This window comes from Oryctolagus cuniculus, chromosome 3 (genome assembly GCF_964237555.1).
Source record: "Oryctolagus cuniculus chromosome 3, mOryCun1.1, whole genome shotgun sequence".
In the NCBI taxonomy this organism is placed as follows: Eukaryota; Metazoa; Chordata; class Mammalia; order Lagomorpha; family Leporidae; genus Oryctolagus; species Oryctolagus cuniculus.
The window spans coordinates 37092322-37104708 of NC_091434.1; the positions used below are offsets into that span (position 1 = coordinate 37092322).

Below are 12387 nucleotides of genomic sequence, written 5' to 3' on the forward strand. Positions count from 1 at the left end.
GCAATTTTTCCAAATTTAAAAGACAATGCTCTTTCTGGCAGGAGTTAAGTCACACTTTTCATTACCCAAAAGAATGATGATGAAGATAGAGTGAACAGGGTCCAGTGCTGTGGCGCAGTGGGTTAAGGCCCTGGTCTGCAGTGCTGGCATCCCATATGGGTGCCAATTCAAGTCCTAGCTGTTCTACTTCCAATCCAGCTCTCTGCTACCGACTGGGAAGGCAGTGGAAGATGGCCCAAGTCCTTGGGCCCCTGCACCCACATGGGAGACCCGAAAAAAGCTCCTGGCTCCTGGCTTTGGATCACCGCAGTTCTGGCTGTTGTGGCCATTTGGAGAGTGAACCAGCGGATGGAAGACCTCTCTGTCTCTACCTTTCTCTGTAACTCTTTCAAATAAATAAAATAAATCTTAAAAAAAAAAATAGAGTGGACAACACATGTTCTAATTTCTGTAAAGAGTTTTGATCTTCAAAGAAAGCTAAATTTTTCCTACAAAAGTGCCCAATCCATAAAAATTTGTGTTAAGTAATAAAATTAGATCAAGTAGGATTTAACAGAGTTTACTACTATATTGACTGGGATAGTAATAAAGTGAAGAAAATAAGATCTTGAATGAAAACCAAGTGCACAAGTCTTACTAGTTCCCCTCCAACTTCCAGAGAACTCAACAATTAAGTTTATAACTCAAAATCTTCCTTTAATCCTTTATATTTTGCCCACTTTACTTTGGATATGTGCATATATCATTTTTCCATTATAAACTGGACACTGAAAGTTTTCCTTGTTTTATTTACTTCTTCTTTTTTTTTTTTTTTTTTTTTTTTGACAGGCAGAGTGGACAGTGAGAGAGAGAGACAGAGAGAGAAAGGTCTTCCTTTTGCCACTGGTTCACCCTTCAATGGCCACTGCGGCTGGCGCACTGCGGCCAACGCACCGCGCTGATCCGAAGCCAGGAGCCAGATGCTTCTCCTGGTCTCCCATGGGGGTACAGGGCCAAAAGACTTGGGCCATCCTCCACTGCACTCCCGGGCCACAGCAGAGAGCTGGACTGGAAAAGGAGCAACAGGGAGAGAATCTGGTGCCCCAACCAGGACTAGAACCCAGGGTGCCAGCGCCGCAGGAGGAGGATCAGCCTATTGAGCTGTGGCGCTGGTCATGTTTTATTTACTTCTATCATTTTTTCCCCATACATTCTAAAATGACCTTCTTGGTTTCAGAGATTTTCCATGGAAAATTATGTAATCAGGGAATGAGTAATTTTAAGAGGACTAAATAATCTGAAATAAGAAGATGAAAAAAATTAGAAGTTCTTGAACTCAAGCTAGCAAAATTTCCCCTTCCCTCTAATCATGCTTGATTTATATATTATTGCTAAATGACAGGGTAGATGTGATAGTTTTTTTTTTTTTCAATAATGTAGTATAATAGATAGCGATGGTAGCCCATATAGGTAAAAAATGACACCACAAGTTGGTCTGAACTTACTAAGAGCTGGGTGGTTGTCCATAATCCGTATTGGGAGGGTCTGCACATCTTCCAAGAGAATCTGATGAACACTTTCTTCCAGATTTCCTGTACCTTCAGCATCTTCAACTTCAGCTAGTTGATCGACTTCAACTAGATTTTGATTGGGTTCTGGGAGGTTAGCAATGGTAGAGGCAGTACTATTGTCTGGGGTTAGGCATGTATCTGTTTGAAGGCTGTGACTTTGACCAAGCAGGAGAGAATTATTATTCATTACAGCACTTCCTATTGAATCCAGGAGTCTTGACGGACTGGAGGATGGATGATTATCTACTGGTAGCAGAGCTGGTGATGTGTCAGGAGAGGCGAATCTTGGCTGTAACTGCAAACCATTTAGATCAAAAAGAGTTACATTAAAATGTGTGAATTCACTATGTATATTTTCATGGGATATGTTTTTCTTTTAACAAAAAATGAAACAAATAAAATATTACGAGTATAGCTATTAAAAATACTAACATAACAGAAACAAAAACCAAGAGAAAAGTACTACTACTAAATTTTTCTGCAATCATCAAAATATAGTTTGAATTACCTTAAATCAAGACACAAAGGGGTCAGGAAATTAACAATTACAACATATTTTATCATTATTGAAGTTCTATAATAATTCCCTAAAGTCCCTAGGAGAAGAAGAGGAGAGATTAAGGAAGAAGTTCCTCAAATTTGGCTGTTCTACTATATACTTACCTGTAGTTGTGTAAATAATTTGGGCTGAAATGAGGAAAGTGAGGAAAGCAACTGGGTTGGATCTGGAGACAAAGAACCCCCTGTCTGATTTGTTTCCACTTTGGTGGTAATTGATTCTCCTGATGAATTTCCTAAATCATATAAAATATAAACTAATTAAATCAAAATAATTTTTATAGCTCCTTGGATACTATATGTAATTACAACTCTATATATTAAAAGTGGAAGAGAAAATATTGTCAAAGGTATGCAAAGGATCAAAAAGTCATTTAAAAAAAGCCACTAAGCCCCTTATTTCCAAAACCTACAGATTATCAGAACCTCTAAGGGAGCTTTAAACATATAAATTCAGGGGACAGTGCTGTGGCAAAATAGGTAATGTGATGCTGGCATCTCTTATGGGCACTGGTTCATGTCCTGGCTGCTCCGCTTCAATCCAGCTCCCTGCTTATGTTCTGGGAAGGCAGTGAAAGATGGTCCAAGTGTTTGGGCCACTGCCATCCATAGAGGAGACCTGGATGAAGCTCCTCGCTCCTGGCTTCAGCCTGACTCACCACTGGCTGCTGCGGCCACTTTGGGAGTGAACCAGTGGATGGAAAACATCTCTGTCTCTTCCTCTCTCTAACTCTGACTTTCAAACAAATAAATAAATAAATCTTTAAAGTAAAATAAAAATATGTACATTCTTAGGTTCAATCTCCACTAATGTGAATTCATTAAATCTAAGATAGGATCTAGGAATTTTTTATTCTTTGAAAGACTATCTGTAATTTTAATCTTGTCCATTCTCCATGTTATAATGTTTGACCATACCTAAACATCTCTAGCTATACAAAACCTAGTGAGTTTCTCAATTACAGAGAACAAACTTAATTCATCTTGTGTAGACCTAGTGCCTAGGACAATGCCTGGCAAAAGTAGGCCCTCAATAATAACAGTATTAAATTTCTTTGGGGCAGGTATTTGGCATAGTGGCTAAGACATCACCTGGGATACCTATACCCCAAATTCGAGTGCCTGACTTCTAGTCCTAACTCCACATGCAATTCTAATTTCCTGCTAAGTTCTACCCTAGGAGGCAGCAGTTGGTAGTTCAAGTAATTGGGTTCCTGCAAACCCATGTGGGAGAACTGGATTGAGATCAGGGCTCTTGGCCTTGGCTTGGCCCATCCTAGGCTATTGTAGGCATTTGGGAAGTAAACCATTAGTGTATGGAGGTTTTAAAAACAAAGACAAAAAACAAACAAACAAAACAAAACAAAACAAAAAACAAGGTCACTGAATTCTACTTTTAAAATAACTCCTTAATCTGTCTACTTTTAATATATATGGCGCCAACTGTGGTTTAAACTACTATCAACTTTCATCTGTACTGGCAAAATGGCCTTTTAAACTTGTTGATTACCCAGGTTTAACTCCAAGTACTATCTTCACTAAACCAACATGAGCCTTCTTAAGCGCCTTAAACATGACAAGTTCTTTCCTACTTGGCCTTTGCACATGCTATTCCTTTTTTTCATATATATATATATATATATATTTATTTATTTATTTTGAAAGGCAGAGTTAGAGAGGGGGGAGGGACAGGGACAAACAGATCCTCCATCTGCTGGTTCACTCCCCAAAAGGCTACAACAGCTGGGGTTAGGTCGGGCCAAAGCCAGGAGCTTCATTTGGGTCTATTACATGGATGGAAGAGGTCCAAGAGCTTGGGCCATGCTCCACTGCTTTCCCAAGTACATGCAAAGCCAGTGTTGCAGGAAGAGGCTTAACCCGCTATGCCACAATGCTGGTCCCAACATGTTATTCCTTTTATTGACAGATTTCTATTCATTGTTCATTTATTTGATCAAAAATCACATTTTTAAGTATCATTTCCTTATTCCTGGCCTAAATTACACATCTCTACCACTATCTTGATATAATGTTGTCTAATTCTTTCATAGTAATAGTTTTTATAATAGCAATTAATTAGAATATATTTGTTTAGTATCCTTTTTCTCTTGCTAAACATTTTTTAAAAGATTAATTTATTTATTTGAAAGGCAGAGTTATAGAGAAAGAGGGAGAGAGAAAGAGAGTGATCCACTGGTTCACTTCCCAAATTGCCACAAAGGCCAGAGCTGGGCCGATCTAATGCCAGGAGCCAGGAGCTTCTTGTGGGTCTCCCATGTGGGTGCAGGGGCCCAAGGACTTGGGCCATCTTCTACTGCTTTCCCAGGCACATTGGCAGGGAGCTGGGTCAGAAGAAGAACAGCTAGGACTTGAATTGGCACCCATATGGGATGCTGGCACTGCAGTGAAGGCACAGCATTGGCACCCTCCTGCTAAACTTTTGAGAAAAATTGAGCAGGAACTACCTGTTTATTCTACTTGCCTGTTTTTTCTATGTATTTAGCACATTCTGAAATATGTGCAGAAGAAATGAATAATGAAAAAGAATTTGAAAGTGAACTGAAAGCAAAGTGACTCTTACTGATAAGTTAAAATTTGAAAAATAACATTTACAGTTATTAGTTATTCATCAATGGATTCTAAAGCATTTATTTAGGCATTAATTTTAGCAGGCATTGTGTACTAGATTCACTATTTTAAATAAAACATATCTGCCCATGAAGAACTTAAATAATAATGAAAGATATAGAATCATTAAAAATAAAGACAAGGTTAGCATGTTAAATGCAGAGATAAAAACGAAAGAATGAATAGTTAACTATATTTAAAGAATAAAGTTAAAAGAGCCACTTACAACCACAGACTGCTGTGTGAGGAATAAGAGGAATTTGTGATGAAGAAGAGAAAGAAAAACGTTTCCAGGAGAGAGAACACATGTTGAAGGATGGAAACAAACTTGGCATACTGAGAGAACATGGAAGTAGAACATGAGAGAAAGCAAACCAAACGACAGTCAATAGTCTCCAGTTCAAGGTATCTTAGGGTGATTTCTTCTGGAATTAGACAGCCTTCTAGTTTACTGTGCTAGGAATCAGATTCAAAACATCAGTCAGAAACAAAGAAACACAAAGTCCGATTCAGGAGGAAATTTAAATATCTAGAAACACTTTGATGAACATGGCTGCTCTTAGCTTCTATATATATATTTATCTATAAAGTGTGGCTAGATGAGATAATATCTTAAGTTCTTTCGAGTTTTAACACTGTATGATTTTATATTTTAAGGTATTCAAGATAACCTACCTTCTGCAAATGTAACTGTCACAGTCTCTCGGAGAATATTCCCACTATCAGTAGTCCACTGAAGCTGAAATGAAAACATTTACTTCAATAAAAATAAAGCGGCTATACTGAAAAAAAATCTTAAAGTGTCAATACAACTGTCAAATTTTATTCAGTAATAGTACAATTGCATTTTATTCTGTAACTACTCTTTACTTGCTTTTTTTAAAAATTTTTTAAAATTTATTTGAAAGGTAAAATTACAGAGAGAAGAGACACAGAGAGGGATCTTTCATCTGCTGGTTCACTCCCTAAAAGGCCACAATGGCCAGGGGTAGGCCAGGCTGAAGCCAGTAGCTGGGAGCTTTTTGTATGTCTCCCATGTGGGTATAGGGGCCTAGGGACTTGGGCCATCTTCCCCTGCTTTCCCAGGCACATTAACAGAGAGCTACATCAGAAGTAGAGCAGCTGGGGCTTGAACCAGCAGCCGTATGAGATGCTGGCGCTGCAGGCCAAAGCTTAACCTGTTATGCCACAGCGCTGGCACCCTTGTTGATATTCTGAAAGCACAACTATTTAAATACATTAGGTTCCCAAGTTCAGAGAGAAAGAACTGGGATAACAAGTATAGATGGCAAGGACAGGGGTTGGCACTGTAGCATAGCGGGTAAAGCCACCGCCTGCAGTGCGGGCCTCCCATATGGACACTGATTCAAGTCCTGGCTGCTCCACTTCCGATCCAGCTCTCTGCTGTGGCCTGGGATAGCAGTAGAAGATGGCCCCCTGCACCCACGTGGGAGACCTGGAGGAGGCTCCTGGCTCCTGGCTTTGGATCAGCTCAGCTCTGGCTGCTGCGACCACCTGGGGAGTGAACCAGTGGATGGAAGACCTCTTTCTTTCTCTCTGCCTCTCTGTAACTCTGCCTTTCAAATAAATAAATAAAAATCCTTAAAAAAAAAAAAAAAAAGATGGTAAGGACAATTGCTAACCAAATCTGTTTTAGCTCCTGAATTTTGCATATTGAATATTTAAGAGTTGTGGATATCAAGAAATGGCAGTTGTAGCTTTAAAAAAAAGAAATGCAAATCTATCCAGTTACTGAAATTTGATAGTAAAAGGAAAGCAGCAGACATTGCTACACAGATTTTAATGCCATAATCACAGTCTGCATTGCAATTATCAGTTTTTGGGTGATTACAGTAATTTATTCAGAGTAGACAAATTTTCACAGAAATGACTAACATTCAGAGGGAAACTATAGCATCAAAGTACCCATATATCACATATGGTGCCCATATCTTCCCTTTGTATATTCAAGTCTGAACTTCTCTTTTTTAACTTGTCCATCCTTTAAATATGGGGGAGGGGTGATACACAGTGTGCAGTGTATACTCGATAAAGGTCTACTAAATGAAAAAATTATTTTATTTTTTAAAAAGATTTACTTATTTATTTGGAAGGCACCGTTACAGAGAGAGAGAGAGAGAGAGAGACAGATAGACAGAGAGACAAACAGTGAGAGAAAGATATCTTCTATCCACTGGTTCACTCCCCAAATGGCAACAACAGCCAGATCCAGGTCCTGGTCCAGGCTGAAGCCAGGAGCCAGGAGCGTCTTCTGGGTCTCCCACGTGGGTTCATGGGCCCAAGCACTTCAGCCATATTCCGTTGCTTTCCCAGGTGCATTAGTAAGGAGCTGGATCAGAAGTGGAGCAGCAAGGACTGGAACCGGTGCCCATACAGGAAGCCAGGGATGCAGTCAGCTGCTTTACCCACCTGTGCCACAACTTCAGCCCCAAGAAAAAATTTTTACTGAGAAAAAAATATTGATTTTAAAATGATGATTATAGTATTTTTATTATATTCAGATTTGTAAATTCACTGATTTTTTTTGTTCTTGTGGGGTGATAAAAATATTTAATCAAGTCATCACCTGAGAGTTTAGTGTTTACATTTTTAAGAAAAACAAGCCACTGTTTTACATCATAATTGTTCAGATGTTCTAATAGTAGCCATCTTAATTAGGGTAAATATTAATAGAAGCTGAGGAAGAATCTGCAATAAAACAAAGAACTGTGGTTGCATTTATACCGTTGCTGGAATGATGTCTGAATTAAATACCATGTCTCCATTTCCCAAGGATTTCTGTACTTCATGGATGTGATTTTTTATATCATTTACAGTTGGAAAAAAAGATAAATTATGTCTTTCAGGTATCTCATCAGGTTTGAACAGTTCCCTTTCCACAAATTTTCTGCAGAAAACATAAAACAGAATTAAAAACATAAACCATCTAGCAACAAGCATGTAGATCAAAAGAGATAAGGTTCTCTTTCAGCATAAACTTCTATAATATATGATTTACAGCTCCATAAGCAATTTATACTTTTTCATTTTTAATTTTTCCCAAACAATGAATCACAGAATTTATCCAGATTAAAGAAATAAAATATTTTCATTGGTTAAACACCTTCATATATTAGAGTGAGCTTTGTTATTTCTGTGAATTTAAATGAAGGGAACCATTATTTTTCACTTAATTATAATAATGGTTTTAAGTGTTTATTATGTCAGGCACATACTGAACACTTCACATTCAGCATCTCCTTTAACTTTTTTTTTTTTTTTTTTTTTTGACAGGCAGAGTGGACAGTGAGAGAGAGAGACAGAGAAAGGTCTCCCTTTGCCGTTGGTTCACCCTCCAATGGCCGCCACAGCCGGTGCGCTGCGGCCAGCGCACCGCGCTGATCTGAAGGCAGGAGCCAGGTGCTTCTCTTGGTCTCCCATGGGGTGCAGGGCCCAAGCACTTGGGCCATCCTCCACTGCACTCTTGGGCCACAGCAGAGAGCTGGCCTGGAAGAGGGGCAACCAGGACAGAATCCGGTGCCCCGACCGGGACTAGAACCTGGTGTGCCGGCGCCGCAAGGTGGAGGATTAGCCTATTGAGCCGCGGCACCAACCAAAAGATAATTTTTTAAAAATTAATTTATTTATGTGAAAGGGAGAGTTATGGAGAGAGAGGGAGAGACATATCTTTCATCTGCTGCTAGTTCACTCTCCCAAAGAGCCAAGAGCCCAGAATCCCTTCTGGGTCTCCCACATGGGTGGCAAAGGCCCAAGCATGTGGGCACTCCTTTGTTGCTTTCCCAAGCACATCAGCAGAAGAGGAGCAGCCAGGACGTGAACCAGTGCCCACAGGGGATGCCAGAGTCACAGGCAGTGGCTTAACCCATGGTGCTGCAACAATGGGCCCAGAAAGATATTTATAAAAATTGCATTTATTTTCACCTTACTTGAAAGGCACAGAAAGACAGAAGTATTAGAGAACAATCTTCCAGCTGTTATTTCACTTCTGATATGCCTGCAAAGCTAGGGCTGGGAGTCTGAAACTTGATCCGGGTCTCCCATGTAGATGGCACAGAGTCAACAATTTGAGCCATCACCTGCTGCCATCCAGAGTGCTCACTGGTAGGAAGCTGGATTTGTAAGTAGAGCCAAGATGCAAACCCAGGCACTCCAACACGGAAGGAGACACCCCAACCAGCATCTTAAGGGCTGTGTGAAATTTCTGATCTGCCTTTTAGCCAATTATTTAGCCATTCTGAGTCTCCATGTTCTCCTATTTAGAATGGGATAAATATACAACTTTATAGAGCTCTTGTAAAACTAAGTAAGATCACTCACCTAAAGAGCTTATCATAATACCTGGCACACACATAAAAGTGTTACACAGTAAAAATAATATTATTATCCTGAGTATAAAAAAAAAAGAATAGAATACTACAAACAAAATTTCATTGGTGAAAAACTATCCAAATTCTTTGTAGTAATAAAACTTAAACTGCATTTCAGATATTTGAGAAAAATGTATTGATCCAGGTTTTTAAATCTTTGGTTCTACAAGACTTTTTATTATATAATTAAATTCACACATCATTCAGAAATAGTACAATTTGCTAAACCTGAATATGGAATCTCAAATACTCAAATCTCAAACATAATGATAAAAAGCCACATTATACATGGCTTATAAAACATTTATTAGAAAGTGATCAGTCCATAAATATTAATAAACAAGCCATATTCCTTATCTACCTTGGTAAAATATATCCTAGAAAATATCTATAATGTTAAGTATTTTACTTAAACTAACAATCAAAAATGAAAAATGTAGAGGAATAATTTGCTTCTACTGTACCTTAGTTGTTTCCTTACTGCATATACTTGTTCTATTCCCTGTGACACTAATTCTTGAATTTTATGTGCTACTTGAGGATGTAGACGGGAGGGTAATGCGCAGTTCTCATCTCTAACTGCAGCTTCCTGTTCTTCAAGAGAAGACATGGGAAAAGGGGAAGGCGACAAGGGGAGGCAGGGAGCCTCAAATTCATGATACTGATGGGCTTGCTGGGTAGGTAACTGTACATACCACCTGATAAGAGAAAATAATTAGTTAAAATGATTAAAATTAAAATATTAAATTATGAAAACTACTAACATTATTAGACAAAGCATGAACCACCCTAAAGTTAGCGATCATGAGGGGAAGAAATAATATCTTAAGGAAAAATTACACGTGATTATACCATATTAAATGGAACTTAAAATGCCCTCTGTTTAACATTTTTAAGATAAATTTTATAGTCAATTAAATAAAAATCTTCATAAACTCTTTCAGAAATTCACTATGACACTAAGTTAAAGATGATGCAGCATTTAAGAACCTGTGACAGTTGGGGCAGGTGTCATGGTACAATGGTTTAAGCCGCTGTCTGCAATGCTGTCCCTGCTGCCCCACTTCTTTTTCTTTAAAGATTTATTTATTAATTTGAAAATTAGAGTTATAGAGACAGAGAGATCTTCCAATCATTAATTCATTCCCCAGTGAGCCCCAACAGCCAGGGGTGGGCCAGGCCAAAGCCAGGAGCTTCATCCAGGTTACCCATGTGAGTGGCAGGGGACCAAACACTTGGGCTATCTTCACTGCTTTTCCCAGGCCATTAGCAGGAATCTGGATTGGAAGCGGAGCAGCTGAGACACAAACCGACATCCACACAGGATGCAGGCAGCAGCTTTACTTGCTACACTTCAATGCCAGCCCTGCTGCTCTTCTTCTTTTTTTTTTTTTTTTAAGATGTTTTTATTTATTTAACAGGTAGAGTTATAGAGAAAGAGAGAGAGAAAGGTCTTCCTTCCATTGGTTCACCCCCAAATGGCTGCTACGGCTGGTGCTGCGCTGATCCAAAGCCAGGAGCCACGTGCTTCCTCCTGGTCTCCCATGCGGGTGCAGGCGCCCAAGCACTTGGGCCTCCTCCACTGTCTTCCTGGGCCACAGCAGAGAGCTGGACTGGAAGAGGAGCAACCATGACTAGAACCCGGTGCCCATATGAGATGCCAGCGCCAAAGGCGGAGGATTAGGCAAGTGAGCCATGGCGCCAGTCCCCCTGCTACTCCTCTTCTTATCTAGTTCCCTGCTCATGCACCTGGGAGAGCAACAGATGATGGCTCAAGGACTTAGGCCCCTGCCACACATGTGTGAGACCCAGGTGGAGTTCCTGGTTCCTGGCTTCAGCATGGCCCAGTCAGTCCTAGCCATTGTAGCCATCTGGGGAGTGAGCCAGTATATGGAAGATTTCTCTTTCTCCCTCTCTAACTCTGCCTTCCAAATAAATAAAATAAATCCTTCATAAGAATACATGAGAGTAGTATTTTAAATTTCAGATTAACTAAATTTTTACCTCAAAATATATACCACTGTAAATCATCTTTTGAATTATCTATTTTCCCATTCATTAAATATCTCTCATACTACATTTCTATGACACACCCACCATTCTCTCAGCCTAAGATTATATATAATTCGGAACCAGGGGCTGGTGCTGTGGTGTAGCGGGTAAAGCCACTGCATGCAGAACTGGTATCCCATATGGGCACCGGTTCAATTCCCAGCTGCTCCACTTCTGACTATGGCCTGGGAAAGCAGCAGAAGATGGCCCAAGTCCTTGGGCCCCTGCACCCACATGGGAGACCAGTAAGAAGCTCCTGGCTCCTGGCTTCGGATCAGCTCAGCTCTGCCATTACGGCCACTTGGGGATTGAATCAGCAGATAGAAGACTTCTGTCTCCTTCTGCCTCTGTCTCTCTGTAACTCTTTCAAATAAATAAGTAAATCTTAAAAAAAATTTCAGAACCTGACAAAACTGAGCTAGACAGGAAAAATTTCCCTTGTACTGCCTCCACAGTACTCACAGCTCCTGCTGGCCCAATGAGCAAGAAAATCAACTAAAAGTTGAATATAGTCCTCCTGAACAGCAGTGCAGTAAAACACAAATGCTAGAAAAATGAACTGACTTGGCATAGTTGTCTTAATTGATATTGCTACACCAAATTCTTACAATGACTGACATTACATAAAATAGAGCTGACTTAAAAAAATGGAAAGGGGCTGGCACTGTGGCACACTAGGTTAATCCTCCGCCTGCAGCGCTGGCATCCCATTTGGATGCTGGTTCTAGTCCCAGTTGCTCCTTTTCCAGTCCAGCTCTCTGCTGTGGCCTGGGATAGCAGTAGAGGATGGGCCAAGTGTTTGGGCCCTGCACTCGCATGGGAGACCGGGAAGAAGCTTTCTGGTCCCTGACTTTGGATTGGTACAGCTCCAGCCAATGCAGCCATTTGGGGAGTGAACCAACGGAAGGAAGACCTTTCTCTCTGTCTCTCTCACTGTCTGTAACTCTACCTGTCAAATAAATAAATAAAAATCTTTGAAAAAAAAAAATACAAAACAGGGGCTGGCACTGTGGTACAACGGGTAAAGTTTCCACATGCAATGCTGGTATCCCATATGGACACTGGTTAAAGTCCCAGTTGCTCCACTTCTGATCCAGCTCCCTGCTAATACACCTGGGAAGGCAGCAGAAGATGACCCAAGTGCTTGGGTCCCTGGATTCACATGGAAGACCCAGATGAAGCTCCTGGCTCTGGCCTGGCACATCCCTGGC

At 40.2% G+C, this 12387-nt stretch overlaps 1 protein-coding gene across 12 annotated transcripts in view; it reads right to left on the reverse strand.

Moving 5' to 3' along the window:
- The window catches only part of CARF (calcium responsive transcription factor), a 76006-nt gene that overhangs the window by 14962 nt on the left and 48657 nt on the right, over positions 1 to 12387 (reverse strand). For all 12 annotated transcript variants that reach the window (XR_011387158.1, XR_011387157.1, XR_011387156.1 and 9 more), the window contains 5 exons: positions 9589 to 9822; positions 7482 to 7644; positions 5412 to 5475; positions 2214 to 2344; positions 1485 to 1845 (listed from right to left, as the gene is read on the reverse strand). Coding sequence is in view for 8 of the 12 variants with exons in the window: in XM_070070358.1 (XP_069926459.1) it covers positions 1485 to 1845; positions 2214 to 2344; positions 5412 to 5475; positions 7482 to 7644; positions 9589 to 9822 (953 nt within the window). In the remaining 4 variants the exon portion in view is untranslated. The remainder of the gene's footprint in view (positions 1 to 1484; positions 1846 to 2213; positions 2345 to 5411; positions 5476 to 7481; positions 7645 to 9588; positions 9823 to 12387) is intronic.